We start from the raw sequence: 26,448 nt of genomic DNA, 5'->3' as shown, positions 1-26,448 counted from the left end.
CCTTCTTCAACCTCTTCACCTCCATTCCCGACTTTCTGGGTCACCATGCCTCCCAAAAACACCAAGTCAAGCAGCTCTGCTCTTTGCAAAAATTTCCAGAACGCTCCCACTAACCCTACCCATATCTTATCTGCCGATACACCTCCTCACTGGGTCGACTTTTATCAAGTACCTGTCGAGAACGATATCATAGCCGGCGTGGAATGGATCTATTGCCTATGAACGCTTTTACACCGCACAGCTCCTCCTTCGTATCGTGCCTTCAAAGAGCTCGATTCAGCAGCTAGAGAGCTGTACAATCTTCTCACACAGTCCCGTTCTTGGGATAGGTGTACCGCCTTCAAGCTGTGAGCCAGAAATCCAACCGCCCTCCCCCTTGCCAGACTAACGCGAATCACTTGCAGTATCATTAGATCGCATGTTCGAACGAAAACACTCCATACTATCTGCGACATTCTCGAATGTCAAGGTTACCTCGAGAGCACCTGCCCTGGGCTCATCGACGATATTCTCCAGGAAATCATGGCCTGCGGCTCGGACAGTGTAGCTTTCAGTGCTGATCTTCGTCGTCGATACAAGATAGCTGCGCCAATGTTGGAGCACAAGATGCGGGCGTTGCAAAAGGTGCTCATTAAACAGCATAAAGTCAGTCAACTCTTCTTCATGCAGTCATGCGGTACACCTTTACTCACCAATCCATCACAAGGATTTCAACCTTAAGAATCATATTAGATTCCTCAATTACCTCTACCTAGGTGCATTGACAATAGCTCTTCTGCGCGCGCTTTTGGCGTTTGCTTCGAGGTTCCTTGATATAGATCACGATTCTCTGTTTGTTTGCCTTTTGTTTCTATTTCTGTCATTTGGTTCTATACTGGCGATAAGGAGTAAGTCTTTTCCTAATGCAAATGATCGTAACTCATCTCCTAGAAGCAGCGCGAATTCTTATGCGTGCAGAGCTGTCTCTTAGGCAGACGCTCTGAACACCGACGCATTCAAGCTCATTTGAGCTGTGAGGAGCATAGTAGGGCTGCTGACCCACATTGCAGACTCCAAAGATTCACCGCTTTTGCATGTATCACATGCAAAACGATTCCTAGAGGCGTTCCAAACTTCGGTATGTCATATTTCTGCTCGTGTCGCTTTTCGTTGTTGACGTAACCAATTACCTTCAAGTTTTTGGGAGGACCTTCAGTTTTATCAGGTCTTCGGCGGTAGAATTTAGCTGGAATGACTGTGAACATGGTGACACTGGAGATAATACAACCCACCAATATGCCCTGTCAACTCGTATTCGATATCCTCGGAGTAGCTTTTCTTGTATTCCTCAATTGCGTCCACACTAAGGCCATTCGGAAGTGTTCCTTGCAACCGTAATAGGAACATGCCGACATCTTCATCTCAGGAACAAACATCGCCCTGTCCTTACAAAAACGAAGGCCAGCAGTACTTCTCCCAGCTCTCGTCTTCAAGATTTAGGGGATGGCCTCTACTCTAGATTGGACACGAGGATTATACATAACAAATGGACGCGCAACGACAGTCTATGTATAGCCTGTTCTTAGAGCTCTGTGTGTAGTTCAATACATCATATGTTGTGAGTATTGATAAAAATTTGGAGACTGAAGCTTTACAGAAGATTTTTACAAGTGTCCTACACCAATGCTTCCTGGACCGATTGCGGGTTGAATACATGTAATCTTCGTCATCAATTTCATTCCTGCCTAAAGCGCCTTCTTGTTCTAATCCGCAGAATGATCTGCGCAATTCCCACCTCTCAATGGCAGATGTAACATTGGGCCAGTCTGTTATTAGACAGTCGCCCTCGTAGACGCCAGCAGTTTTTGTGATGGTGAAAAGCACTTCCTATTTCATTATAGGATTTCAATCAAAAGGGAGAGCTTCAACCCCAAAATAGAAGCACAGAGCGTACTGACAGCTTTGCGAAGCACCGTAAAAGGTACAACCACTTCGCTCTTTGCTTAACCACAGTCACTCCTTCATCTTTCTGGCCCTGAGTCCTCCATGCTTGCTCCTTTACTACGTCCATCCCTGGTAAGCCGACCATCCTTATCCCAGCCTTCCCTTGGTATCAGCTGCTATGGAGACTTTAGTCAATGCATCTCTGCCGCCAAAGCCAAATTCAAACCGTTGTTCTCTTTCATCGTGTTTTTAGGCTTTCTATCGCCTTTCGTCCTTTGGATATATGTACTCACCATTTTCTGTAGTGATCTGCGTGTGTTTGTTGTCAACTCCTCAAACACTGTCCATCCCGTAATCGTTCCTGTATCCAAGAGGATCCCTGTGTCTGAGAACAGTACGTCCAATCTAGCTCCAATGCTGGCCAAACTTGCTGAGTTGTCATTAGTTGCCGTTATTACTGTTGTGGGAGCCCCCGACAATCCTAGAAACCAGAAGGTATGCTGTTTTAAAGCATACCGACTCTTCATTCATAGCCACTGCTGTGACAGTATTCAAGCTGATTACTCGAACTTCGTGATCTGAAATTTGTCTAATCCCGATACCAACTATAATGTCGGTTCTTATCATATTATCCGACAGTCATGAAGAGCTCACTTGCTTTATAGATGTTCGATTATTCTGTCCACGTGCAAATCCTCAACAGGACTGGTGAAGTCCTACGTCTCCTAGATTCGCCCGCGCTACATGGGCATTGGGTTAATATCCCAGATACAATTGATTCCCAATCAAACTCACAGTTTCAGCTGAAAGATCCCGTGTGGCGCACTGGATCCGAGGGACATCTGGACTTCGCGATTCAACGCGTGTCCCAAAACGGACCACTGCCAAGATCGGGCCTGTCAGCTTACTTCAAGTGCCGATACCCCACTGCCCACTGTAACAAGGTTGAAGTTGATTTAGTTACTCCCAAGGCCCTCTACGCTGTCTCTTTCCGTACCTCGGTTGGAAAAAGCAATCGGTGGATTGAAGGGGGGGTCAGTGACAAAGGCCATCCGGTGCATGTGCGAATAACACTTTCTTATCAAACCGCGAAGTACGCATTTCTAGTACAGCAAATCCGCGCAACATTACACCTTCCAGTTCGGAACTCACTCGATGTAACCTATCGCTCCGGCGTTCGGGAACTCTGGAATCTATCTAGCGAGAATGACTCGACAGACGGTCGAAAGGGCTCTTTTCAGCCCAATATCTTCGGATATGATTTTGTCTCACCACTGAGTGACTCGTCTGCCCTCATCGTCACGATAAGAGTATTGGACCCTGAGCTTGTCGGAGCTGAATGTTTTCTATATGGACGGGCTCCAGGCAGTATGGTTGGCTTTCGGAGTGACCATTTTCTCATTGGCGACCTCTCAAGCACCTCTATCACTGTGCGCGTCACCATACCTAACATAAGCTCGAAACCGTTCGCATTGAATGGAGATGTTGAATGGGGAATGACGATAACGCTGTCGAGGCGAAAGGTGGAGTGTCAGATGCCGAAGAAGACACGCCTGGAGCTATATTGGCTTGCTCAAGCTCTGCATCCGGCGTTCGAGAGGCGTGGAATTCCTATCGGATTTCTACGAGCTGTTTTGCCTTCGACAACCCATGCCAAATTTGCTGACACCACTGATTGGAAGAGAGAAATGACGTGGCGGACATTTAGAGACTATTATAAGAGATATGACACGGAATTTGGTATAACAGGTCTTACTTTCAATAATTTTAAACAAGTCTGACATCACTGTTCCCTCTACAGGCCAACCGCATTTCTGGTCTGACACACCAGCTGGTGTATCATTCAATTTGTCGTCGTATTTTAAATGTGACGAATTGGAAAGGCCGGGGGGGGCTAAACGAGTTGTCAATTGCGCTGACCAAGCTGCTGTAGTAGAGCTTGGGTGTAGCCTGGGTCGTCGTGCTGATGAGCCTCCTATGAGCTGGGTGGTGCATGAGCGGTTTGGTTTTATCAATAAGACCCACCTGGTGGGCATCACGGACCAAAACCACCACCACATTCTGGTCAACAACCCGTTCTTTGTCGACAGGGTCGAAACTGCCGTTCTGGACATCAATGACCCCGCACGTAGTGCCTTCGCTCAGCACGTCTACCATTCATTTGGTAACTCAGCCACTTCGGGATCGGAACATGTCGCCGATACTGACTATATATATGATGCGTGCTGCGGACCGTATTTAGGCAATGAGACAGCGGTCACCTACAGAGCCCTGACCATCGACACCACAACACGTCTCTACGACCAGAGGGATGATATGCATCCTCGCATTATCGCTAAACATCCTGGTATCCCTTGTATAGATGGACAGCATCAGACGTCTCCAGAGTCTCTCGGTGCTAATGGAGCCGCTAGCGCAATATTGGGCGTCTTTGGGCTGCCAGTTGAAGCAACCAGTTCGATGACGTACGTCAGCTGGGCCCACGTTCCGGAGTGGATCAAGGAAGTATTGGATGATAGTTGGTGCGTGACGGATGGGCGCGTCGGTGTGGGGGAGGCGAATGCGCACACGCTTTGGTATCTCAACCGTCAAGGCTGTTCCTCGTCAACACTGAGGATCACGGTCTACGTCCAGTCACCGATAGATGCCAACGGGGTCTTGGACATGGCTGCTGCCAGACAAGCAACACGTCGGTGTCTTGCAAGTATTATCCAAAGCACCGACGCCCCTCTCCAGTTCGTATGGACACGCGCAGAGCTTGACGAGTTCGGCGAGTATTCCGTGCGGTATACACGTGGTGGCAGATGTATCGTTGTTGCTGCAGGTCAAACCGTTGTCGAGATATGGAACGAAGATAACTCGATGGCGGTGGAGAGTTTCGAGGATTGCGCTCGCAAACTCCTGGAACATACCATTCGCAGGGAATCGGATGGTCTACCCCTTACTGCCCCTATCATCAAACGTGGTCCACTCGCTACCGGAAGTCATGACGAGCATCCGAGCAAAATCGTGGTCCAAAACGATGGCCGATTTTCGCTCGACTTTGAGCTAGATAAGCCCATCGCTGCTGCCAATGCTACTACCGAAGGATACGGTTATATGTTTGAGAGGTATGTTCAGGAGGTTACAGAAGATTTAGTCACTGTCAAGCTCATAATGGTGGCACGATACGCTGGGAGTCATGTGGTGACAGTGCACTTCGCAGATTCGGAGACGATGATATCGCGATCGCAAAAGTTTGAGATTGAGGTTGAGATTGTTGAATGAGGGGGGTAGATGTTTGTACTATTGGCACGATGGTTCCAAGTCAGTATACAAGTCTGAAACCGAGAGCGATTTGCTTACACATATCTCTGGTGAATTCAGAGGATACCGCTGTAACCTGCGAATTGTGACAAGGACCACTCAGTCCATATAGGAGCAGTGCCTGGAAAGTGTGAGGAAGAGTTATGTTGCGTATAATGGTCGGTGGATTCCCAGTTTGAAGATTCACCTAGGAAATTGGCTTGTTTCAGGTTTCATGTTATCTTTCTAGTGAGCTAACGGTGGGGAGTACGGGGTCGGGGTCATAGCGGATATCCAAATTCATGAGTCAACACGAGTATGCCACTAATTTTGCTCATAGTACTACAACCACGACCATGAAGTGAAGATACACGTTTCCTCTGCCAGAAGACTCACTAAATCCCCAGCATCAGTTATCTGCATCATGCAATTGTGTCTAGAGCTTTAATCGTGGATTCCACGGGGAAATAATTCCTCGTGGAAAGGTACACTTCATGTCTCGAAGAAAATTTGGGCCTAACGCCCCCGGTTCAACGGATCGGGTCTCAAATCATGTTCCTATCACCATCCACTAAAATGTCACAGAGCAAGCAAAATAGACTCGCGATGTAGATATCAAGGACACATATAGAATATGCGTAGTGCTGTACCTCTTCGCATCCTCCCGGAACTTCCAATAATCACGCGCGCGCGCCGCTGGGAGATAACCGAACCGTACTCGGGATTGCTAGTTCTTCTGGCCATATTGTCAACAGCGATAACGAGGGCGGTGGATGGGAGAAGTAATCGAAGAAAGACATAGCTAGTGCCGTGAGCTGGATGTATGCACGCGATAATGGACTGCTACGTACCCTGAAGAGATTCGAGAATAACCCTGTATTTGCCTTGGCGAATCATATCCGCGATATCGGTCTTTTGTATGTTGCTGTAAGCATCAACGGCTACTGCCAGTCAGAACGAGTAGCGTATGTCGTTGAATCCTGAACCCTCTATGGTAATGAGTAATTCATCTTGGCCCCGGGTTCCCTATATGATGATTAACAATGTTCCAAGGTAACGGATAGTGAATCACCTTCAGGTCTCGAGGTAACGCGATGTAGCAAAGAGGTCGTCCATGTTTGCTGGGTTCGAGGTCGAGGTCGAGCACCTTGAAAGCTATGCAAAAGGCCACTTGCAGCTATGCTGGACAAAAGATGTCTTGGACATCGAAGAAAGGACCTTGAGTTACGAATTGACGCTAGCCTTTGTGGATGTTGGTGTTGAAGCTGAGTTTGTCGACCGCGTCTACTGACATGTGATTCTCAGGCTCTTAGCATCGACCAGCATCCCAAAATTCCCTTCAATTTGAGGCGCATTGACTATCGACGATACAATGCAGCTGCATATCACATAGATAAATTCATTGTCGACATCGACGCCTTTGCTTGTAGGCTCGTTCTGGTGCCTTCTGGGAGTCGGAAAAGTGATATTTGGTACGTGAAGCTGCATAGTGTTCGTGACAAATCTAACTTGTATATGTCAGGTTCAATACCCGAGATAGCTTAATATATACGGACGCCTTCTTCAACCTCTTCACCTCCATTCCCGACTTTTCTAGGGTCACCATGCCTCCCAAAAACACCAAGTCAAGCAGCTCTGCTCTTTGCAAAAATTTCCAGAACGCTCCCACTAACCCTACCCATATCTTATCTGCCGATATACCTCCTCACTTGGTCGACTTTTATCGAGTACCTGTCGAGAACGATATCATAGCCGGCGTGGAGTGGATCTATTGCCTATGGACACTTTTACATCGCACAGCTCCTCCTTCGTATCGTGCCTTCAAAGAGCTCGATTCAACAGCTAGAGAGCTACACACTCTTCTCACACAATCCCGTTCCTGGGATAGGTGTACCACCTTCAAGCTGTGAGCCTGAAATCCAAACCGCCTTCCCTTGCCAGACTAACGCGAATCACCTGCAGTATCATTAGGTCGCATGTTCGAACAAAAGCACTCCACACTATCTACGACATTCTCGAATGTCAAGGTTACCTCGAGAGCACCTGCCCTGGGTTCATCGATGATATTCTTCAGGAAATTGTGACCTGCAACTCGGATAGCGTAGCTTTCAGTGCTGATCTTCGTCGTCGATGCAAGATAGCTGCGCCAATGTTGGAGCACAAGATGTGGGCGTTGCAAAAGGTGCTCATTAAACAGCATAAAGTCAGTCAACTCTTCTTCATTCAATCATGCGATACACCTTTACTCACCAATCCATCACCAGGATTTCAACCTTAAGAATCATATTAGATTCCTCAATTACCTCTACCTAGGTGCATTGACAATAGCTCTCTTGTGCGCGTTTTTGGCGTTTGCTTCGAGTTTCTTTGATATAGATCACGATTCTTTATTTGTTTGCCTTTTGTTTCTATTTCTGTCATTTGGTTCTATGCTGGCGATAAGGAGTAAGTCTTTTCCTAATGCAAATGATCGTGGCTCATTTCCCTTAGTAAGCAGCGTGAATTCTTATACGCGCAGCGTTGTCGCTCAGGTAGACGCCCTGAACGCCGACGCATTCAAACTCATCTGGGCTGTGAGGGACATGGCAGGGCTGCTGACCCGCATTGCAGAGTCCGAAGGTTCACCGCTTTCGCATGCATCACACGCAAAACGATTCCTAGCAGCGTTCCAAGCTTCGGTATGTCATGCCTCTACCTCGTGTCTCTTTCCGTTGTTGATTTAACCAATCACTTCCAAGTTTTTGGGAGGACGTACAGTTTTATCAGGTCTTCGGCGGCGGCTGCAAGGGTTGCCAGACTGGTCTGACAGAAATTTCGCGGCGCACTATTGGAATGACTGTAACCACGGCAACGCTGAGGACGATAACGTACCTTGAACCAACCGCTGGATATTCTCAGAGCATCTGACCTCGTATTTCTTGGCTCTCCAGTACAGCATCCACACCAAGGCCTTCGGAAAGGTCTCTTACAGCAACGGTAGGAATAGATGGGTGGACTCATCTCAGTATAGCGAGCGTTGGAATGGCCAGTACAAAAACTGAAGCGACTCGAAAGATGGTCTCTCAACAGTGTTTTATTGGTCCTCGATTTGCCACGCAGGAAACGGAGGTTTCTCCCGGAGAAAAGACATTTGATCATTTGTCTGTGCATGGCTTGCGCGTATCTACTAGTATCCTTCTTCGAGATCTTTATAGCCTAACGACACTCCGATTGTATCGAATCCCGCACATTATACCGGTTCAAAGAGATATCTTGCTTTTCATACCCACAGCCAAGTACCCGAATAACTTCTTCACTAAGCTAGTACGTGCCTTTTAGGATGCGTGTGGTCAAAACGCGATTGACCTCTTTACTACGCGTTTCCTTCCACTTATTTGAAAAAGTCTTCGTAATCCATGCATCTCCCAGATTGAGTACGCCGGACTTGGGGCCCTACGAGATGCCATTCATCCTTGAGGTACTTCTCTTGCTCGTCTAGAGCTTCTTGACGTGAAACGCCTGGATACTCTTCGAGATACGTCTTGAGGAACGCTATAGCATCAAGTACTTCAGGGTCTTCTGTTACTGCATCCTGGGATTCAATCTAAAAGCACAATGACGATAAAAACGCTACGCACAAAAAGTATTGGGACCACCAAATTCTAACACAAGACCGAGGGTGGTGAGTTCTGGGCATAGAAGCGGGCCATAGCGAAACTGCGCTTTGTATGGTTTCAGAGGAACTTGACGTGCACAGGTATGGTTGTGACCTTCAGTGAAATCAACGATACGAGCCTTGCCGCATCGCCAGTCATATAGCAGATGGTGTTCGTATCCTGGCCCTATCTGATTATGATCTGCCCCAGCATCATGAATTTTCTGTAGCGTGCGGGCAATCTTCATTCTTAATTGTTCATCAGACATTTGTGTACGGCATGAGGAAAGAATATACGCCTACCTTGTCTCCGGCGTGTCGTGTTTTGTTCCTCTGATTTGCCCAGACCATGACCACCCCGCAAACTCCATCACAGAGATCACGACGTGCCCAGCCCACGAAGTATTAGCCTCCCAGACTTCGTAATGCCTGGGGTCCGCGTCACCCTGGAGAGTGGGCAATCGATGTGCATAGAAGACTGCCTCGCGCCTAAGAGCTTCGTGTACATTGTAACCTCGAGACCGGGGATCGTCGTCGACATGAAGTACCACCTTGATTGCAAAGTGAATAGTAGGGTGTTCTTCTCGGACAAGTGCTATGTGAGCGAAAAGTGCACTGTCGCAGAATGGATCTTCCCAATAACGTGGAGAGTTCCAACCAAGGAAATCCTTCGAGAGATGTGACAGGGGTAAGCCATTTCCAGTGTAAGGCGTAGAGGAAACGAACGTCCCTAGAGAAAAATCCGGATTTTCAACAAATGTGGGGAGTTCCGTTGCGTGAAAGTCTAGATCGTTTCTGTGAAATGTGATGCGACGGAAGGTGCTTTGTTTCCCTGTCCCTATGAAGGAAATCCGCAACAAGTCTGAAGGCATCGTGGTGACAGTTTCTAGTCCAATCTAAGTGTACCGTTTGTCAGTCGTCCTCTGTACGAGTTTCAAGTTCAGCAGGCCGTTCCGCGGGTGGCGAATTGAAGAGTTAAGTCATACCTGCAATATTTTCTCACGGTCCTCGAGCGGATTGCTCACCCCCTGAGTTCCTTCCTTGTCTATCATATAAGCAGTTGATGATGGGAACAGCTACTTGGAGAATAAGTGAGCGTCTTGCTACGGTTTTAATGAAATTATCATTGACGAGAACCAGCTCTCAAGAAATCTCATTTCTCAACATCTTTTTCAAAACATTTCAGAACTAGCATTCATCTGGACCTTGTACAGGTGTTCGATCAACCTAAAGATTTACACGGAGGCTTCTAGGAATTCTTTGAGGGCTCGAAGATATCTAACACTTTGCGATTAGTTCTCGTAGGTTTGATTTTTAAAAGGCCCATACCTGTCCTTCTCTTCATACAATCCCAGGTGTGTACTGTTCGCGAGTTCCAGCCACTTGATTTTAGGAACCCTCAAGAACCATGGCATAACCGCAACTTCCTGTACTTCGTCATTCGGCGCGCTGACGATCAAGGTGGGATACGTGATCTGGTGAAGGACATCGACAATGGACCAGGTCTTGAGTGTTCCGGTTACATTGAATTCTGACGGTCCCAGCCTTGATAGAGTTCGTAGATCTTGGTGACCCACATCGGAAGAGAAGGGAAACTCACATTGTATGATAAACAGTTGGATTCTTTCCAAACGATTCAAAAGATGCCATGACGTCTTCGGGCCATGGATCCAGTGTGCAGACGTGTTTCTTCATAAACACCATCATTCCATCCTCATACTCCTTCGAGCTAGTCGTGCCCTCTCGTTCATGCTTCCGCAGCATTGCAACGAAATCTGGCGGGAACTTTTCCAGAAGGGCATTAGTCCCTACCTCGTAGAGTTCCGTCGAAGCTGGAGAGTTGAGGATCACAAGGCGCCGCAAGCCCTTAGGAGTACGAGTTGCCGCGTATTGCCCAGCCAGCATTCCTGTTTCGAAATAAGTTTCAACTGGTGCACAAATTTCGAGAGTCCGACACACCTCCCCATGATTGGCCAACGAGGTCGAAGCACTCGGAGATGCCTAGATGGTTGAGGAGGTTATCGAGCTCATCCATGAAAAGTTCTGGTGTCCAAAATTCTTTTGGGGCATCACGCAGATGTGTTGAACGTCCGTTCCCAATTTGATCATACGCCACAATAGGGATTCTGGAGCGCCAACTCAGCCTAACCTCAAAGGTGAGCATGAAAATCACCGTCGCGTACCCAGCAGATTCAGTCAAAGCTTTGTGGACGCTGAAAGTGTTAACGTTGTCAGACTTCACAGCATTCGGTTGAAAGCAATTCAGTTTACAGCATGCTATTCACACCATTCTGAATATCAGAAATTTGACAGTAAGCACCACGAGAACGTACTATTCGTGCGTAAAGCCCGGCCCTCCATGAAGAGTGACGAGAGGTGGCTTGCCCGATTTGAGGTCGCCGATGATCTTGTACCACGTCTGGTAGGTTTCATCGCCCACCTTGAAATCTGCTATACCAGTAGTTTCGAGGAGCATGATGGAAAGTGGACAGGGCGTAAAATATGTCACATTAGACGCTATCTTTGGATATAAATAAGTACGATAGTATGTGAGCACATGATGGAATCATGAGAATTGCAGTCTGCTTACCAAAAGGCCACTGTAACGCAGCGCTTGATCAATGACCTTTCATGGGGAGTTTTGCGCGTAATCCGTGGGTCTTGTGTCTCATGGACGAGCCGGCATAGCCGAGGATCATTGAAATGAGCTTGAGAAGCATAAAGGTGATTCAGATAACGTGGCCTTTCAGTGGATGCAGTTTCCAATGCTGTCATAACATCTGAGAAGAGGCGCCCATCTGTACGTTCTGTTAGTATTTACAAGAGGAGAAGTAGTTCATCACCTTCGCAGTTCGGGTAAGGCGGCCACCGCGGTGGGTGGGGTATGAGCAGATTCACACGTGTGCGTACCGGCGGATCGCATTCGTGCAGTGACTACTAGCGCTAGATGAACAAGTATGTTGATCATACATGTTATGGTTGAAGTGAGTGTCATGGGCTACGGAAGGCTATCATTTGCATATATATGTCTTTTCAAGAGGATAGGTTAATAGAATCATCCATCCGAAAGCAGAAGCGTTGTCCCCATTCGCATTTGATTGTGGACGTGTATGAATCAGAAAATCGGATCCTTTTTGCACATTCCATTATCCCTGAATCTCGGGTTCAGCGATGTGCAAGGAATGTTTATCTTGAGCATGGAAACAGGTCATAAGGCGGAGAAAATTTAATGAGGTGAACGACACTTCCGCGCATTCGAGAACATCTGAAGGAATGAATCAGATGATTCAAAGAGGATGTATAGGTAGGATTAAGAACATACAACAGTACATCCGGGTACATGTTTCTAGCTTTACAGTTTCCATGACTATGAATCCCGACATTCCCTGACGCGTTTACGTTCAGTATCGATGCCAAATGGTACTGTCATAAATGGGCAGGCATCGTGGGAACATCTTTCCATAGGTGTCATTCGGACGTCCGGCCGCTTCGCCTCTTGTCCGCCTCAGTCAGAAAACACCCAACTATTCATCCTGGATAGCATTCTTGTCGGCATACTATTCTTCAATGTCCTTTCATGTTTCTTGCTCCCACATATGGAAGACAACCGGTTATAGGTCGATGTCTACAGTTCAATGGACTGTCAGCTAGGTATAACGCGTCTTTGAGTTGAATATAGGCTATATGTTTACCGACATACTGTTTGTTGTTTTCTTCGAATGCTACAAGCACGTCCTGGGCAAAATGAGCATAAGCACAAGTGGAGGGATGGTAAGGGAAATAACACACGCAGAGCGAAGGGCTGGTAGTATTAAATAAATGATCATCGAACACTAGTCAATCTCGGTTCGATGTGCCTGGGGCACTTCATAACGTCAATTATGATTTCCTATCGTTTTTCGGGGGAAGAATAAGCAAAGACACAGGAGGGATTGCGTGGACAACAGACACGAGTCCGTTCAGCACCTCGCTCGCGCTTGGCCTCGACAATGGGTCCCCACAAACCAGCTCCGCCAAAATAGCATCTACCTCGCTGAAAGTGCCCTGCAAAACACATGTTAACGAGAAAAGCTCACAGTATGGCACTAATAAATACCTGAAAGTTTTCGAGACTGCAACCGAATTGCCAGACGTCCAGTTTGAATGGAGAGTAAGGTGTATCGGGGGTGAGCATTTCGGGGGCACGAGGTCGAGAGTAAGTGGAGACATCCGGAAAGCTGCTGCACAAGGGGTAGCCGGTCATCCAAGGCTGATCTGGAGGATACTCTTGTGCTGTCTCAAAGTCGATAAGGTGGACACGGGGACGAGATACGGATGGGTGGCCGGCGCAAATGGACTCGGGGTACCATTGAACTAAGAAATTGGAGATGAATGCATCCTTGGAAAGCAAAGATGAGATTTGGCGGGTTAGGTGGTATTTGAAGCATTACTCACTCGATGGGCAATGTTCAGATCATGGATGAAGGCTAGACTCTATAATATTGGTATATATAAGCAATGAACGCGAGAGCGATAGAAGCTCACCTCTAATGCTTGCATGACCATATCCAGCACGTCTCCAACGGAATTCTGCACCCGATAACCAAAAGCTTCGTCCATTGGCGCGCCAACCTTGGGGATAAAAACCGAAAACGATGTCTTCAAAGACGAATTCGGCTTGCATTGGAAGGGTGTGATTCTCGCTGATGAGGCTAACAGGGCCTGTCGCTAGTTTTTTTGAGTATTTTTAGATGGTCATGTCCTTCGTTCCTAAGACAATCGTATCGCAAAGTCGCGCCCCTCTTCCGCACGACTGATACGCGTGAGTGGGTCTGTCTAGGGAATGAGCCAATAAGAGGAGCTGAATGATTAATGAGGGACGAACCCATGTTGAGTACCGCTGCAATGTCTGGATGTGCCAAGGCCGTCGTCGCGCTCCCTGCTGTTCGTCACGTACGAGAAGCCATTTGATACGACATGAGCGTCAGGCGGGACCAGTGTGCGGGTAGTGTTGTTGTCCGGACTACGCCACAGCGCAACACCGCGCTCTCGAAAGACCTCGTCCAGCTCTGTCCAGATCTTCGAGTCGTCGTCCTTTGTGTATCCTGGAAGCCGCCGGCCCGTGCCCAGGTTCTTAGGCAGCTAGATAAAACAGAATACAAGTCATTTACTTAAGTATTTCAGAGCTTCCGTCGCGTCTTCTGCGCAGCAGAAATTTGAGAGGTGCATTGAACACTCAGGAAGGATGTGGAGCGTGGGAAGGAATCGAAGCCCATTCGGGAGCTCGTCCCGAACACCGTTCACTCAGTTTCCATGATCACCAAAGAGACGAAACGCTGAGGTCCATTTCCCCTATCGGCAGACTCATCCGTTCCTTGTTTAGTTCCTTTCATTGTCTTATTCCCTGAACAGAACCAGCTTATCTGTGATACAAATCATTGTCACTGGAAACCAAGGACGCCATCATCTCAGGATCCTTCGAAAACCTACAACAGGTCCTCTTAGCCTCATCAGCGAAACTACAACTTCCCGACTTATGCTGAATTTGTCTTTGAAGACATCATTTTCGATTTCTTCCCCAAGGTCGGCGCCACGATGGACAGGGCCTTTGGCTATTGGGTGCAAATTCTCACATGAATAATGCCACGAATGCCGCTTGACCAGCTCAATCCCACCTTCTCTTCCCAAGGATTTCATTCATCTAAAAATGATTGATTCACCGATGTCCCGATTTTAACCGGTCTATGCGATCCCTCCTGGTGTCTCTACTAAGTACGCTGCCGAAGAGAGGTCGGACTTAAGCATGTTCGTGCGTGCGATGTTACTTTCTGTTATCGCTTATATGTAAGCCACTAACTCTCCAGATACAACTACAACTGGTTTCGGACGAGCCCTTGGGTTTCCCTAGGACCATCCATTGCTGTATTATCAAAGGAAAGACAGTGCATAAAATATGGATTCCTCTCAGGTGCCCACCTGCGGCTGATTCATCCCTCGGCCATGTTTGAAGACACTACGAAACAGAGAAAGCACTTAAACATGTCTGCAGCATCGACCTTACCGCGTCTTGCGAAAATACTGGCACCGTAGACTTCAAGATTGGCTTCAAAACCTACAGGATGTAGCACAGGGTACTCGGTAACCTTAAAATGTCGCTAATCCCCTCTTATCTCTCCATAGATGACCGGGATTCGCCCATGAATAGTATGCATCATACCATATTACTGCAATACTGACGTGTGTCTGACATTCTGCAGCATGTTATAGGCTAAATCTGATGGTATGAGTCTCAACCCCCCAATGTCGACGGAGCTCTACCAATAAGGGACCGACCTTCTCCAGAGTTTATAGCCATGCTACGGAAGGACGAGACAGGAGGGTACGACCGAGTAAACGAATACCAAGCCGCTTTATGACCAGTGGCCCAAGGATATTATAATATCTTTCGAAGCGCACATGAGGAACCCAATGGTATATAACACCACACGAGTGTTTCTTTTCTGACTGGCAGATAGCCGAAGGACATCTAAATTCCGAGATCCGGTATCCTCAAAGACACGGTTGATCGTTGATATCTTACAAAAGGACACATATCTGATGCTGTATATCAGCAGTCCTGAGGACGAGGGGAAGGAAACAGCCATCATGTCGTGGCTGTTGAGATTTCCGAAAATCAAGTGGGTCCAGTTGGCAAATACTACGCATTTGAGAATTTATGAGGAGAAGTACAGGTGTTTTGTTCGGTTGCGTACGTGGAAGATGGGGCTAATGTGATTTGTTATAGTGCCCCGATACATATTCTACCGGATCAAGCTCACCTCTCACCGTTGAAATAAGGAACGAGCTTCTTAGTCGCCTCATACACAACTCTGCACATGCAATACTCCCCTTGCTGACCATGATCGTATCGTGAATCAGTACCGATTGCCTGCACCCATTATGTTCCAGCTGGAAGCTCCTGCAATTAACACGACCCAAGATGCGTAGGGTGTCGGCATCGGCAATCTACGACAACGACGGCGGCTTCCCCGACAATCTGTTTTTCATCCTCTTCCCTTCCGCCGCCGTCGTTTTTGTGGCTTTGCGTACTTGATCTTGCCTTCCTGCCGCTTTGATATTTTCTGTTTGCTTTGTGTCGCTTTGATTTCTCTCGCCATCGGATTGCCTCTTGAAACTGTAGTCTATTGCTTTCGTTTAAAGAATATCATAAACCAGAGGTTTTCATTGCTTAACATAACTCGGGGTAATCCACCAAATGAGAGAATCGCGGGCCCTGTCAACCCGCTTCATGCGTACCAGCTAAATCCTCTGTTCCTACTTGCGTTGCTTGCTCTCAGCGACTTGGCTTCTACTTCTCTTCCCCTTGCTACCTTGCGCTTCCAAATGGGACTCCATATCGGAATTGCGTACACGCCGATCGCCCGAAACCATGTAATAGGTTCAGAACGAGGTGAACGGCACGTGAACAGCGGCTCTCGTAAGGGTGTAGAAAGCACATAAAAGAGTCAGTAAGAGGGGGGGGACCAATAATGCAAAGTTGTCATCGAGCGCCGGTCGCTCTCAGTTCGATATGTCTAGAGCAGTTCATAACGTCAGTCATGATTTCCTATTGTTTTTTGGTGGAAGAATAAGCAAAGACGCAGGAGGGATTGCGTAGACAGTAGAAACAAGTTTGTTCAGCGCCTCGCTCGCGTTTGGTCTCGACACTGGGTCCTCATAAACCAGCTCTTCCAAAATAGCATCTACCTCGCTAAAAGTGCTCTGCAAAAACACACATTCATGAAAACATCCATCCACGCAGTAAGGCGCTAACACATACCTGAAAGGTTTTGAGACTGGAACCGAATTGCCAGACGTCCAGCTTGAATGCGGAGTAAGGTTTATCGGGGGTGAGCATTTCGGGGGCACGAGGTCGGGAGTAAGTGGAGACTTCTGGAAAGCTGCTGCACAAAGGAAAGCCGGTCATCCAAGGCTGATCTGAAGGATATTCTTGGGCTGTCTCGAAGTCGATAAGGTAGACGCGGGGACGTGATACGGATTGATGGCCGGCGCGGATAGACTCGGGGTACCACTGAACCAAGAAATTGGAGATGAATGCATCCTGAGGGAAAAAAGATGAGCTTGGAATGGTCAAACGGCGTTCATAACATTGCTCACGCGATGGGCAATATTCAGATCATGGATGAAGGCTAGACCCTGGTACATATAAGCAATGAACGCGACAGCGACAACGGCTTACCTCTAATGCTTGCATGATCATATCCAGCACGTCCCCAACGGAATTCTGCGCCCAATAACCAAAGGCCTCGTCCATTGGTGCGCCAACCTTGGGAAAAAACCGAAAACGATGTCTTCAAAGACGAATTCAGCCTGCATCGGAAGGGTGTGGTTCTCGCTGATGAGGCTAACAGGGCCTGTCGCTAGTTTTCTGAGTATTCTCAGATGGTCGTGTCCCTCGTTCCTAATGACAATGACTCGTATCGCAAAGTCGCGCCCGTCTTCGATACGACCGATACGCGTAAGGGGGTTCTATTCGGGGTATGAGACTTTGAAGAAATTTGACATGGGGAACGAACCCATGTTGAGTACCGCTGCATCCGCCTGGACGCGCCAAGGCCACCCTCGCGCTCCCTGTTGTTCGTCACGTACGAGAACCCATTTGATACTACGCAAGCATCGGGCGGGACCAATGTGCAGGTAGCATTACTGTTTGTGCTTTTCCAGAGCACAATGCCGCGCTCTCGAAAGACCTCATCTAGCGTCGCCCAAATCCTCTCCTCATCGTCTTTCGTGTATCCTGGAAGCCGCCAGGTGTCCAGGTTCGTAGGCAACTATAGGAATAAGAATACAAGCCATTTGCTGAGACATATCACACCTTCTGTCGCGTCTTCTGCGCAGCAGAAATTTGAGCATTGCACATTTACAGCGGTGGAATAGGGAGGACGTAGAGCGTGAGAAGGAATAGGAGGCCTTCGGGAGTTCGTCCCGAAGGCCGTTCATTCCGCTTCCATGATCGCAAAAGAGACGAAACGCTGAGGAGCACCTACTCTGTCGAGCGCATAGGGAATCGATGCACATAGTCTATTCCAACTGTTTACAATTTCACTGAACGGTCGACACCGCGTATGATATTCCAAATCGCGTCACCCAGCAAGTCTGGAGCCTCTTGAACCACCTAGAACCGCAAATATGAGCTGTAGACCCCCGTTTCCCATTGGTGGACTCACCAAATGTCCAGCGTCAGGTATCTGCGTCACAGACGTAATCTTGCCTACTTTTTGCAGGGCTTCTTGTTTCTCTCGCGAGCTGTGACCGGATTTAATGGAAGGAATGTCCCAGAGAAGGCAGCGACGACGTACATCATTTCCTCACGCTCTCCGTACACTAAATGTACAGCCAACTTTCCCTTCACTCTCTCCAGCTCTGCAATGGGGAAGACCGCCTCCTGGATATTGACAAACGGGTACGCCTCATGTCTTGGAGGGCACTTGAGCCTAACGCCACCGTTCGACGTGTCGGGTCGCAAGCCGTGTTCCTACCGCCCATTTGTCAAAAAATCGTAGGGCAAGTAAGATAAACCTACGACGTAGATGTCAAGGATACGCGGATCCCACATATTCCACGGGATACGCTTAACAAGGTACCTCCTTGCGTCTTCCCGGGACTTCCAATGATCACGTCGCTGTGGAATCGCCTGCGCCGCAAGGGCAACTATAGGTGAATCGTGCTCAGGACCTGTTAATTCTTCCGGCCAGATTGTCGGTTCGATCAGAACGAGCGCGGCAAATGGAATATGGTCGAGGAAGGATGTCGCTAGTGCACTAAGAGGAGTGAGCTGGATGTATGCGCGCGATAATGAGTTGCCACGCACGCTGAAGAGGCTCCAGCTGAGTGTCCAATGAGGATGACTCTGTATTTGCCTTTCTGGATCCTATTCGCAAGGTAGGTCTTGTATACGTTGGCACAGGCTTCAGCATAGTCTCTAACGGCTATCGCCAGTCAGAACGAGTAATGCACGTCGTTGGACTACTCACAATACTTGAAATCTGGATCTTTCATCGCCTCTTCATTCAAGGCAGCAGCGTCTCCGTGTGTCTGTGCGTCGACTGCCCAAGCTTCCCGTACCAAACTCAGCGTATCTAGAGCAAATATCCTTTGTATCGTCACCTCCCAATGCTCTTTATCTGGAGAAGAGTCAGTAGTCAATCCTTCCGAACGAAACCAGGGACTCACGAAATCCCGTTCCATGAGCAAAGATGAGAATGAAGCCAGGTCGTTCATCGACGTCCTGCCGGTACCGTTTGACTGTGCATTTGAGGGGGCAGGAGTATTGTGTTTCCACGGTGTAATTGTCGACAAACATCGTAGTGAGAGCCAGGAGTAACAAGCGTCGCCATCAGGTTTGGGTTCGACAATAACGGAGACTGTAACTCCCCAGAAAACGGGAATTTGGAAAGAGTCCGCCACGATGCCGGCGCCCTGGACCGTGCTAGCCTGTGGCGGCCAATCAGTGATCGATGATCGATGCACCGGCTCGGCTGTGCCGGAATCAAATCTAGCTCTCTTGTAGCTCTCAGTTACTTTTCCTCCTCCCGGTCATTAGCGTGTCCAGCGTTGCCTCGACAAATCCTCCAAAAGCTGAAGGGATTCTTAACATTGTCTGGAAGGTCGGTAGGTGAGGAAATATGGTCCTGATTTCATAGATTGGATGCTTACTGGCCTTCAGCACCTTACCCCCTCGCAACCCATCCAGTAAGACTGATGTCTCAGCGCAAGGCACGTCACGGTCGTGTCGTGTGCTTCACATCCGATACGTTGTCCTGTCACACATTATTAGATGACCTGCACAACACCATACAAGCACAACGCGGACGCCGGACACGCAAACAGTCAAGCTCACCGAGTTCGTCCTTTCTCCTACCCCTTTATTCTAGTTCTGGTGTTTGGTCTACCTGACTTCAAGGTTTGTCCCTACTAGTACGTCTACAGGCTCGGACTACGCTAGGGGATACTACTATAATAGGAATGCTGGCTGGGTAATACGCGGTAACTCGTACGTTCAAGGGCTTACGCCGCCTGGTGATCCTCACCTGCAACTCTCCTGCATCATTGGGAACTCTACGAGGTAGGTATTGATGCCTTTTTAGAAAAGTTTCTCGTCGGTATTACGCGGGTCGCAAAAGCAGAAAGGAAACGCGCAAAATGAACGGAACATCATTGAGCGATGATATCATTCAGTGGATGAGAGTTTCCTAGTGCGATGCGGTTACCCAATGATACATGGCCGAACGACGCCAGGAACAGTCTGGCTTTTCTGATATCTGAATAGGATACTGAAGGAAATACCATTCCTTCTACTTATTTAAAGAAATCTTCGTAATCCATGCATCTCCCAGATTCAAGACGCCGGACTTCAGGCCCCACAAGGCGCCATTCATCCTTAAGGTACTTTTCTTGAGCATCTAGAGCTTCTTGTCGTGAAACGGCTGGATGTTCTTCAAGATACTTTTTGAGGAATGTTATGGCATCAAGCACCTCGGCATCCTCTGTCACTAGGTCCTGGGATTCAATATAAAGCAGAGCGACGATAACACGCCACGCACAAAAAGTATGGGGTCCATCAAATCCTAATATACGACCGAGGCGAGTAAGTTCTCCACAGAAAGGCGGCCCAAAGCGGAACTGCGCTCTGTATGGTTTCAGAGGAACCTGGCGTTCGCAGGTATGTGTGTGGCCATGCGTGAAATCAACGATCCGGGCCTTACCGGACCGCCAGTCATACAGCAAATGGTGCTCGTATCCTGGCTCTATCTGACCATTTTCTGCCCCAGCGTCGTGAATCTTTTGTAGCGCGCGGGCAATCTTCATTCTTCATTGTTGGTCAGATATTTCTATACAGTATGCGGGACGAACATACGCCTACCTTGTCTCCGGCGTGTCATGTTTTGTCCCTCTAATCTGCCTATCCCATGACCACCCCGAAAACTCCATCACAGAGATAACAACGTGGCCGGCCCATGAAGTGTTAGCCTCCCAGACTCCGTAATGCCTGGGAACGGCGTCACCCTGGACAGTAGGTAGGCAGTGTGCATAAAAGACTGCTTCGCGCCTAAGAACTTCGTATACATTGAAACCTCGAGACCGGGGATCGTCGTCGACATGAAGTACCACCTTGATTGCAAAGTGAATAGTAAGGTGTCCTTCTCGGACAAGTGATATGTGAGCAAAAAGCGCACTATCACTGAATGGATCTTCCCAATAATGTGGAGAGTTCCAACCAAGGAAATCCTTCGAGAGATGGGACGGGGGTAAGCCATTTCCAGTGTAAGGCGTAGAGGAAACGAACGTCCCAAGAGAAAGTTCCGGATTGTCAACAAATGTGGGGAGCTCCGTTGCGTGAAAGTCGAGATCTTCTTCATGAAATGTGATGGGACGGAAGGTGCTTTGTTTGCCTGTACCTACGAAGGAGATGAGCAACAAGTCTGTAGGCATCCCGGTGACGGTTCCAATCTGAGTGTAGCGTTTGTCGTTAGTACAAGCAGGTGCGTTGAACAGAGTTAAGTTATACCGGCAATAGTTTCTCACGGTCCTCGAGTGGATTGCTCACCCCCTGAGTTCTGTCGTTGCCTTGGTGCTCTGAGTCTGAGCCGTGTCAACCAGTGCCGGCTAGCGCTGATCAGTGATCGATGATCGATACAGCGGCTCGGTAATGCCGGAATCAAGTTATCTTTTACTTTCTCCTCCTCCTCGCCGCTCGGTCATCAGCGTCGCCTTGTCGTCAGTTCGCCTTATAAAGTACCATTAATCTTCCCTCTGGCTGCGATGGCTGCACATGACTGCTTCGACAACTCTTCGCTAAGATTGGGAACCTGAAGAAGTTCATAAGGTTGTCTGGGAGGTCCGTAGGTGAGTAAATATGTTCTGATCTCATAAACCGGACATTTACTGGCCTTCAGTACCTTCCCCGCTCGCAATAGTGGCAACCCATCCAGTTATATGACTGATGCCACAGTGCGGGGCGCGTCGCGTGCTTCACGTCCGATGCGTTGTCCGCTCCCGCATTATTGGATGACCTGCACAACACTATACAAGCAAAACACGAGCATGCAAACAGTCACATAAAGTCGATAACACCTATGGTGTCGTTCTTGGTTGAATGAGTCCTTTCGAGGAGCTCGGTGCTGTTACTTGTCCGCTGTCAACCCAGACGATGTCTACGTGTTATTCTCTTCTAGCCTGAAGTCTGCTCGTGTTAAACGTGTTTGGATTTCATGTATAGCGAAGACGATTGAGCTGACTCGGAGATTGCTCTGTTAAGAGTCAGTGATTCAATTCAAATTTCGGAGTTTGAAAATGAAGGATGTTCAACATTGAAACTGCGATCCTTTTCTTTTCATCTACTTACTTACCGTAATACATACTCCACTCGAGTTAAACTCGGGTTGTCCTTTTTGGAACGGTCCTGCTTCCTATCTCCGGGCTCGTTGATATTGATCGGAACGCAAATCCTTGCACGTCTATTGCGGTTGCAGCGTTTTATAAAGAATTGCCGTTCAATTTTGGCGTGGTCGGTTGCCATTGGCATTGTGAGCCAGAGACTTTTCCTGACACGGTAAAGAAATGCATTTACGCGGTCAGTTTCCTGGATTTGAGATATGGGCCTTTGTTTAACGTGTTTTGGTAGGCATGGACTCACTTACGACCATTCAAGATGACTGCGGCCATCTTCATGTATGCTTGCATTCGGATACACTCCCGCCCATACCTGGAACGACACTTCCTTTTCAAAACCCTGCGGATGTATGGCCCGATGAACCAGAGATTTACATCCGGCGTTCATGGGCGTCGAATGGAATGCCTTACCAGGGATTCCTGCCTACGTGCCCTTCCGATATTTACAAGTGCAACTTATTCAGATGCTTGAATTTTACACCTCTGTCGCTACCTATCTTCTCCCCGTGTCCGGGTTTATGGGCTTTACACCAAACGCTCGCCGAGGATTGGAAGAATTTGGAAGGGCTACTAGAATGTCTCAGGAAAATTCTTGAAGGACGTATTGTTCGTCAACGTAGCGTTGATCACCATAGTTTTCCATTACCATGGCAATATGGTTATCGTCACGCCAAGTCTAGTAAATCAGCAGTGATACTTGCCGCAAAACATTCGCGTGACGCCTTTCTCCTCATGGCTGCAGAAATATCCTTCCTACTCGCACTTGCTTCCGTTGATGTTGATGGTTATAAATTCGATACGTGGTCTGCTCTATTAGCCGAAGAAGTAGGCCATCGATGGGTGGATTTAGTACGCAATTCATGGTTGGTTGAAAAAGACACAGGTTGCTGGGGTGGGTCAGAGTCACGCAGAGTTGGACTCTTTATTGATCCTCGAACGTGCAACTTCGTTCAATTTGTCCGGGCCTACGTTGCATTTAACGTGCCAGTATGGTTCGATTGGGGACCGTCAACTTGCATATTTTCCCCGGAAGACCCGGACTTGCTTCGTAGCTTCCCTATTCAGTTACCGCCGACTCGAATCTGTCCACGGGTAGCAGCTCCCCTTTATTCTGCATCTACGTTTGATATTATTACAGGGAAATGGCGGAGGAGGATTACCGGAGAGGTGTTTAAATTGGAATGGAATAACCACGGTGACGATGTTCAACTACCATGGAAAACATCTATCATATCCTCATCCGAGGAGGAGTCGAAGAACCAAGTTTCATCAGAACCACGAGCGCCGGAAACTATTTCTGATGTGTGTACATGTCAACGATTGGGCGAAACGTGGCAAGAGTTTTTCACTCGTCGTGAGCTCGAAGCAGAGCAATTGATTCAATGTGAATCAGCTCGAGATATGCAGAAGCGCAAGGCCAGGGAACATGATGCTCAACGTAAAGATTGCCCAACGTATGGAGTAAACGTTTTCTTTTGGGGCGCAGTGGATGGAAAAGATTATCTAGTCCGACAGCACATTCCCCTTCGTAACGTACCTGATATCTGGGAAGATTATACTCCATCTCAACGACGCTACTCGTCGCTGTGGAAAGAATGGGATTTGAATCATGAATTTGATGGTACCATTCTACACGTTACTGAGTGCGCTCAGACTGATGACCGGGAAGATGTATTCGGTTTGACGATGGACTTAGAACCGGCTTGCGACGATGGTCTGATATCCACTGATGGGTCTGGTTCAAGTGGTAACGGGATCTTGAAGAATCTTCAGGAATGGGAAGAGGCATATACGCAAAAGTATTCTTTCATTGTGAAGCAGCTTGAGTCAAAGCGGCGGAAAGGCCCTACTTTGGAACGGGTGCTGCGATATCGATTTGGGTTAACCATTCTTCCCTCATCATCACCGACCTCGCCTTTAACTCTGATTGAGAAAAAGAAAGAAGGATTGTGTCAGAAATGGCTAGGATCTTGCAGTGCACCACCCGATAATCATAAACAATTTCATGCCATGGATAGGGATTTGATCTGCTTAACAGAAGGATTTGAATGGGTAGCTTCAATAGTCACAGTTGGCACAAACAAAGTCAAAAGGTACTCTGGCCAATTTCCGGTACATTGGTGGGACCTCCAACCTCGATCTCCCCATTATTTGGCTTCCTTTCCATCCTCTCTGAAGGTCACTCCAGTCCAATCTCAAGACCAGGAGTTTACAGGCTATCAGCTTGAAATGATTTCATCTTCAGACAAAGTGCCTTATATTCTCCTTGTTCATCGTGCTTCTGATGTTCTACACTGTCTGAGATTATCAAATATACTATCTCTTGACAATGTGGTTGAAGAGCTGTGCTCTCTTGGTATTGCCTTCACAATGGCTCTAGGCACCAAATCTCCAACATTGTCTTCAAATTCTTCACAACAACCACTGCATAATCCTGAACCCATTCTCTACAGACCTATTGGTTTTAAAACCGACCTCTCTGATTATTCCTATTATCTTTGGAGAAGAGCTGCTCTGTTTGCTCATCCAGCTATCCTTAGAGCTGCTTTGATGCAAGGAGGGATTATCTGGCGCATTGCTCTTGATCATATCCAGGATTCCAACTTTGTTTTATCAGGACCAGATAACTCAGTTTCTCAAGATGGGAAATCTTATGAATTGAGGGACAAAAGAACAGGAAAAGTTTACTCCCAGATTTGGGCAGAAAAACTTCGCTCAGATCAGCTGGATGTTATATCTGGTGTCTTGTTAGCCACTAACTTGAATCGACTTAGATCGAGCTAAGGTCGCTACTCGCACTTCGGTAGACGACGCTTTAGCAAGTCAAAGGCGACGTAAGTCGATGGGACAGATAGTCACGAAGAACGGAGTTCGATGTTAGGTAGAATTAACCTTAGCCGAAGCTGGGGTTCAGACCAGCTGAGGCTCTACTTAAATACACGTGAGTATTCTAAAAATACCGCTGCGCAGTCAGTCCGTGATGATCGCGCACCGCGTAATCCGGCTGACTAAAGAAAAAGAAAAGAAAAGAAAAGAAAAGAAATAAAGGAAAAGAATAATCCGTAACATTACCCCCTCCTTAAGCCTCATTCGTCCCAAATGAGAATATATCTCCTTCCTTCCACACCAGCGAGTCGAGGGGCTCCCTTCTGCTTTAAAACGGGATTGATTGGACCTCCGCTATGCCATAAAAGGTCGCTCGTTGCGTTCGGCCTCTGACCCTCTCTCCCCCTGGACTCAGGTTCCTATAAATCCTGAGCCACCTTGCGCCGGTTAGGCCTCGACTGTCTGTCGGGATCCGCGATCCCTAAGGGTTCAATGCTCATGATTGAGCGGTGGAAATCCCCTTCTACACCATAAGGAATGGCCTATCTAGGCCGCGCTCGTCTGGAGTGAATCGTTCGAGTCTGCTCCCTCGCTTGAGGTGGATTGTCGTGACTGTGAGTAGAGCGACCAGGTATCGTCATCCGTGTCGTCATCTCCATCGGTCTCCGTTTCCCAGTTCTCCCTTATACGTTCAAGGTTTTGGAGATTCACTTCTTCTTCGTCATCCGAACTGTCGCCGAGCAGGGCGACTTGGTCAATGATTTCGGAAGAGGCATAAGAGTCTTGTTGGGCATCGGAGTGCTTCGGGTTCGTGCACTCGGATGAGTAAACCGTTTCGATATCGGTGACACAGGGTGTGTCAGGGTCATGGTATTCGGCCGGTAGGTTACGGGGAATCTTGTCGTCGAATCCGATTGTTTTCCCCTTGTCGTTTACCGTCCAGATCATCTTTTGAATGCGGGCTTCATAGTCGTTAACAAGTTCCTCGGCGTTGGCCATGTCGGAACGCTTCACCCACGAGTTTTCTTCTGCCGGATATCCTTTCCATTTGACAAGGTACTCCGTAATGGTGCGACGCGTTCGTCCGCGCCCCCGAACCCTGTCCCTTTCTCCTACGATCTCTTCAATTTCGTATTCCTCTTCGTCGTCAATCAGTTCCGGAGGCGGTCGCTCAGGCCGTGGCTGATTGGGGAACTCGGGAGCTTGGTACGGGGTTAATAGTGACTCGTTGAATCGGTTGTGGATGCGCCACTTCGTAGGCAGCTTTAACTCGTATGCTGATGCTCCTTTCTTGGCCACGATTGTGAAAGGCCCTACTCGTCTGTCTCCTAGTTTCTTTGTCGGGCGAG

At 48.0% G+C, this 26,448-nt stretch overlaps 9 protein-coding genes across 9 annotated transcripts; 4 read left to right on the top strand and 5 right to left on the bottom strand.

Moving 5' to 3' along the window:
* Positions 1–1,780: 1,780 nt before the first annotated feature.
* On the top strand, positions 1,781–5,190 carry EV420DRAFT_1483723 (uncharacterized protein; the record flags this gene model as incomplete). Its single annotated transcript, XM_060470006.1, has 7 exons — positions 1,781–1,807; positions 1,881–1,960; positions 1,993–2,055; positions 2,229–2,317; positions 2,369–2,418; positions 2,589–3,663; positions 3,725–5,190. 7 exons carry the CDS (start codon positions 1,781–1,783, stop codon positions 5,188–5,190), a joined length of 2,850 nt encoding a protein of 949 aa, XP_060326346.1.
* Positions 5,191–6,521: 1,331 nt separating this feature from the next.
* Positions 6,522–7,606, top strand: EV420DRAFT_866556 (uncharacterized protein). Its single transcript, XM_060483797.1, has 3 exons — positions 6,522–6,680; positions 6,731–7,114; positions 7,171–7,606. Exons 2-3 carry the CDS (start codon positions 6,813–6,815, stop codon positions 7,484–7,486), a joined length of 618 nt encoding a protein of 205 aa, XP_060326345.1. The 5' UTR covers positions 6,522–6,680; positions 6,731–6,812; the 3' UTR covers positions 7,487–7,606.
* A 725-nt stretch (positions 7,607–8,331) lies between these two features.
* Positions 8,332–9,883, bottom strand: EV420DRAFT_1713142 (uncharacterized protein). Its single transcript, XM_060479659.1, has 3 exons — positions 9,146–9,883; positions 8,826–9,091; positions 8,332–8,772 (listed from the first exon to the last, which is right to left on the bottom strand). Exons 1-3 carry the CDS (start codon positions 9,712–9,714, stop codon positions 8,579–8,581), a joined length of 1,029 nt encoding a protein of 342 aa, XP_060326344.1. The 5' UTR covers positions 9,715–9,883; the 3' UTR covers positions 8,332–8,578.
* Positions 9,884–10,077: 194 nt separating this feature from the next.
* Positions 10,078–11,318, bottom strand: EV420DRAFT_1483720 (Alpha/Beta hydrolase protein; the record flags this gene model as incomplete). Its single annotated transcript, XM_060470005.1, has 5 exons — positions 10,078–10,120; positions 10,172–10,387; positions 10,443–10,749; positions 10,802–11,055; positions 11,176–11,318. 5 exons carry the CDS (start codon positions 11,316–11,318, stop codon positions 10,078–10,080), a joined length of 963 nt encoding a protein of 320 aa, XP_060326343.1.
* A 1,403-nt stretch (positions 11,319–12,721) lies between these two features.
* EV420DRAFT_1647674 (kinase-like domain-containing protein) lies at positions 12,722–13,441 on the bottom strand (the record flags this gene model as incomplete). Its single annotated transcript, XM_060478064.1, has 4 exons — positions 12,722–12,886; positions 12,939–13,220; positions 13,277–13,315; positions 13,367–13,441. 4 exons carry the CDS (start codon positions 13,439–13,441, stop codon positions 12,722–12,724), a joined length of 561 nt encoding a protein of 186 aa, XP_060326342.1.
* A 3,687-nt stretch (positions 13,442–17,128) lies between these two features.
* EV420DRAFT_1568278 (uncharacterized protein) lies at positions 17,129–17,781 on the top strand. The gene is made up of 2 exons (XM_060474165.1): positions 17,129–17,350; positions 17,398–17,781. Exons 1-2 carry the CDS (start codon positions 17,169–17,171, stop codon positions 17,756–17,758), a joined length of 543 nt encoding a protein of 180 aa, XP_060326341.1. The 5' UTR covers positions 17,129–17,168; the 3' UTR covers positions 17,759–17,781.
* On the bottom strand, positions 17,641–19,297 carry EV420DRAFT_1568275 (Alpha/beta hydrolase fold-1). Its single transcript, XM_060474164.1, has 7 exons — positions 19,055–19,297; positions 18,856–19,005; positions 18,693–18,810; positions 18,405–18,642; positions 18,181–18,356; positions 18,049–18,127; positions 17,641–17,996 (listed from the first exon to the last, which is right to left on the bottom strand). Exons 1-7 carry the CDS (start codon positions 19,182–19,184, stop codon positions 17,916–17,918), a joined length of 972 nt encoding a protein of 323 aa, XP_060326340.1. The 5' UTR covers positions 19,185–19,297; the 3' UTR covers positions 17,641–17,915.
* A 681-nt stretch (positions 19,298–19,978) lies between these two features.
* EV420DRAFT_866276 (uncharacterized protein) lies at positions 19,979–21,799 on the bottom strand. The gene is made up of 4 exons (XM_060483796.1): positions 21,772–21,799; positions 20,745–21,712; positions 20,425–20,690; positions 19,979–20,373 (listed from the first exon to the last, which is right to left on the bottom strand). Exons 2-4 carry the CDS (start codon positions 21,311–21,313, stop codon positions 20,180–20,182), a joined length of 1,029 nt encoding a protein of 342 aa, XP_060326339.1. The 5' UTR covers positions 21,314–21,712; positions 21,772–21,799; the 3' UTR covers positions 19,979–20,179.
* A 708-nt stretch (positions 21,800–22,507) lies between these two features.
* Positions 22,508–25,057, top strand: EV420DRAFT_1713121 (uncharacterized protein; the record flags this gene model as incomplete). The annotated part of the gene is made up of 1 exon (XM_060479658.1): positions 22,508–25,057. One exon carries the CDS (start codon positions 22,508–22,510, stop codon positions 25,055–25,057), a length of 2,550 nt encoding a protein of 849 aa, XP_060326338.1.
* Positions 25,058–26,448: the final 1,391 nt, after the last annotated feature.

This window comes from Desarmillaria tabescens, assembly GCF_030435595.1.
Source record: "Desarmillaria tabescens strain CCBAS 213 chromosome Unknown EV420scaffold_43, whole genome shotgun sequence".
NCBI classification, from domain to species: Eukaryota; Fungi; Basidiomycota; class Agaricomycetes; order Agaricales; family Physalacriaceae; genus Desarmillaria; species Desarmillaria tabescens.
The sequence above is the reverse complement of the archived record's forward strand: the minus strand, read 5'-3'. Positions and strand labels throughout refer to the sequence as shown.

Bases quoted from the DNA above. Each gene is read 5' to 3' on its own strand.
- EV420DRAFT_1568278 (XM_060474165.1), top strand. From the start codon at position 17,169: ATGTCTTCAAAGACGAATTCAGCCTGCATCGGAAGGGTGTGGTTCTCG. The intron at 17,351-17,397 runs CTATTCGGGGTA...TGGGGAACGAAC, and splicing joins CCGATACGCGTAAGGGGGTT to CCATGTTGAGTACCGCTGCA.
- EV420DRAFT_1713142 (XM_060479659.1), bottom strand. From the start codon at position 9,714: ATGCCTTCAGACTTGTTGCGGATTTCCTTCATAGGGACAGGGAAACAA. The intron at 9,092-9,145 runs GTAGGCGTATAT...TGAACAATTAAG, and splicing joins CACGACACGCCGGAGACAAG to AATGAAGATTGCCCGCACGC. The intron at 8,773-8,825 runs GTGCGTAGCGTT...CCCAGGATGCAG, and splicing joins TGGTGGTCCCAATACTTTTT to TAACAGAAGACCCTGAAGTA.
- EV420DRAFT_866556 (XM_060483797.1), top strand. From the start codon at position 6,813: ATGCCTCCCAAAAACACCAAGTCAAGCAGCTCTGCTCTTTGCAAAAAT. The intron at 7,115-7,170 runs GTGAGCCTGAAA...AATCACCTGCAG, and splicing joins AGGTGTACCACCTTCAAGCT to TATCATTAGGTCGCATGTTC.
- EV420DRAFT_866276 (XM_060483796.1), bottom strand. From the start codon at position 21,313: ATGCCTACAGACTTGTTGCTCATCTCCTTCGTAGGTACAGGCAAACAA. The intron at 20,691-20,744 runs GTAGGCGTATGT...CCAACAATGAAG, and splicing joins CATGACACGCCGGAGACAAG to AATGAAGATTGCCCGCGCGC. The intron at 20,374-20,424 runs GTGCGTGGCGTG...CCCAGGACCTAG, and splicing joins TGATGGACCCCATACTTTTT to TGACAGAGGATGCCGAGGTG.
- EV420DRAFT_1568275 (XM_060474164.1), bottom strand. From the start codon at position 19,184: ATGTTTGTCGACAATTACACCGTGGAAACACAATACTCCTGCCCCCTC. The intron at 18,357-18,404 runs GTAGGTTTATCT...AATGGGCGGTAG, and splicing joins GTATCCTTGACATCTACGTC to GAACACGGCTTGCGACCCGA. The intron at 18,128-18,180 runs GTACGTCGTCGC...ATCCGGTCACAG, and splicing joins GGAGAGCGTGAGGAAATGAT to CTCGCGAGAGAAACAAGAAG.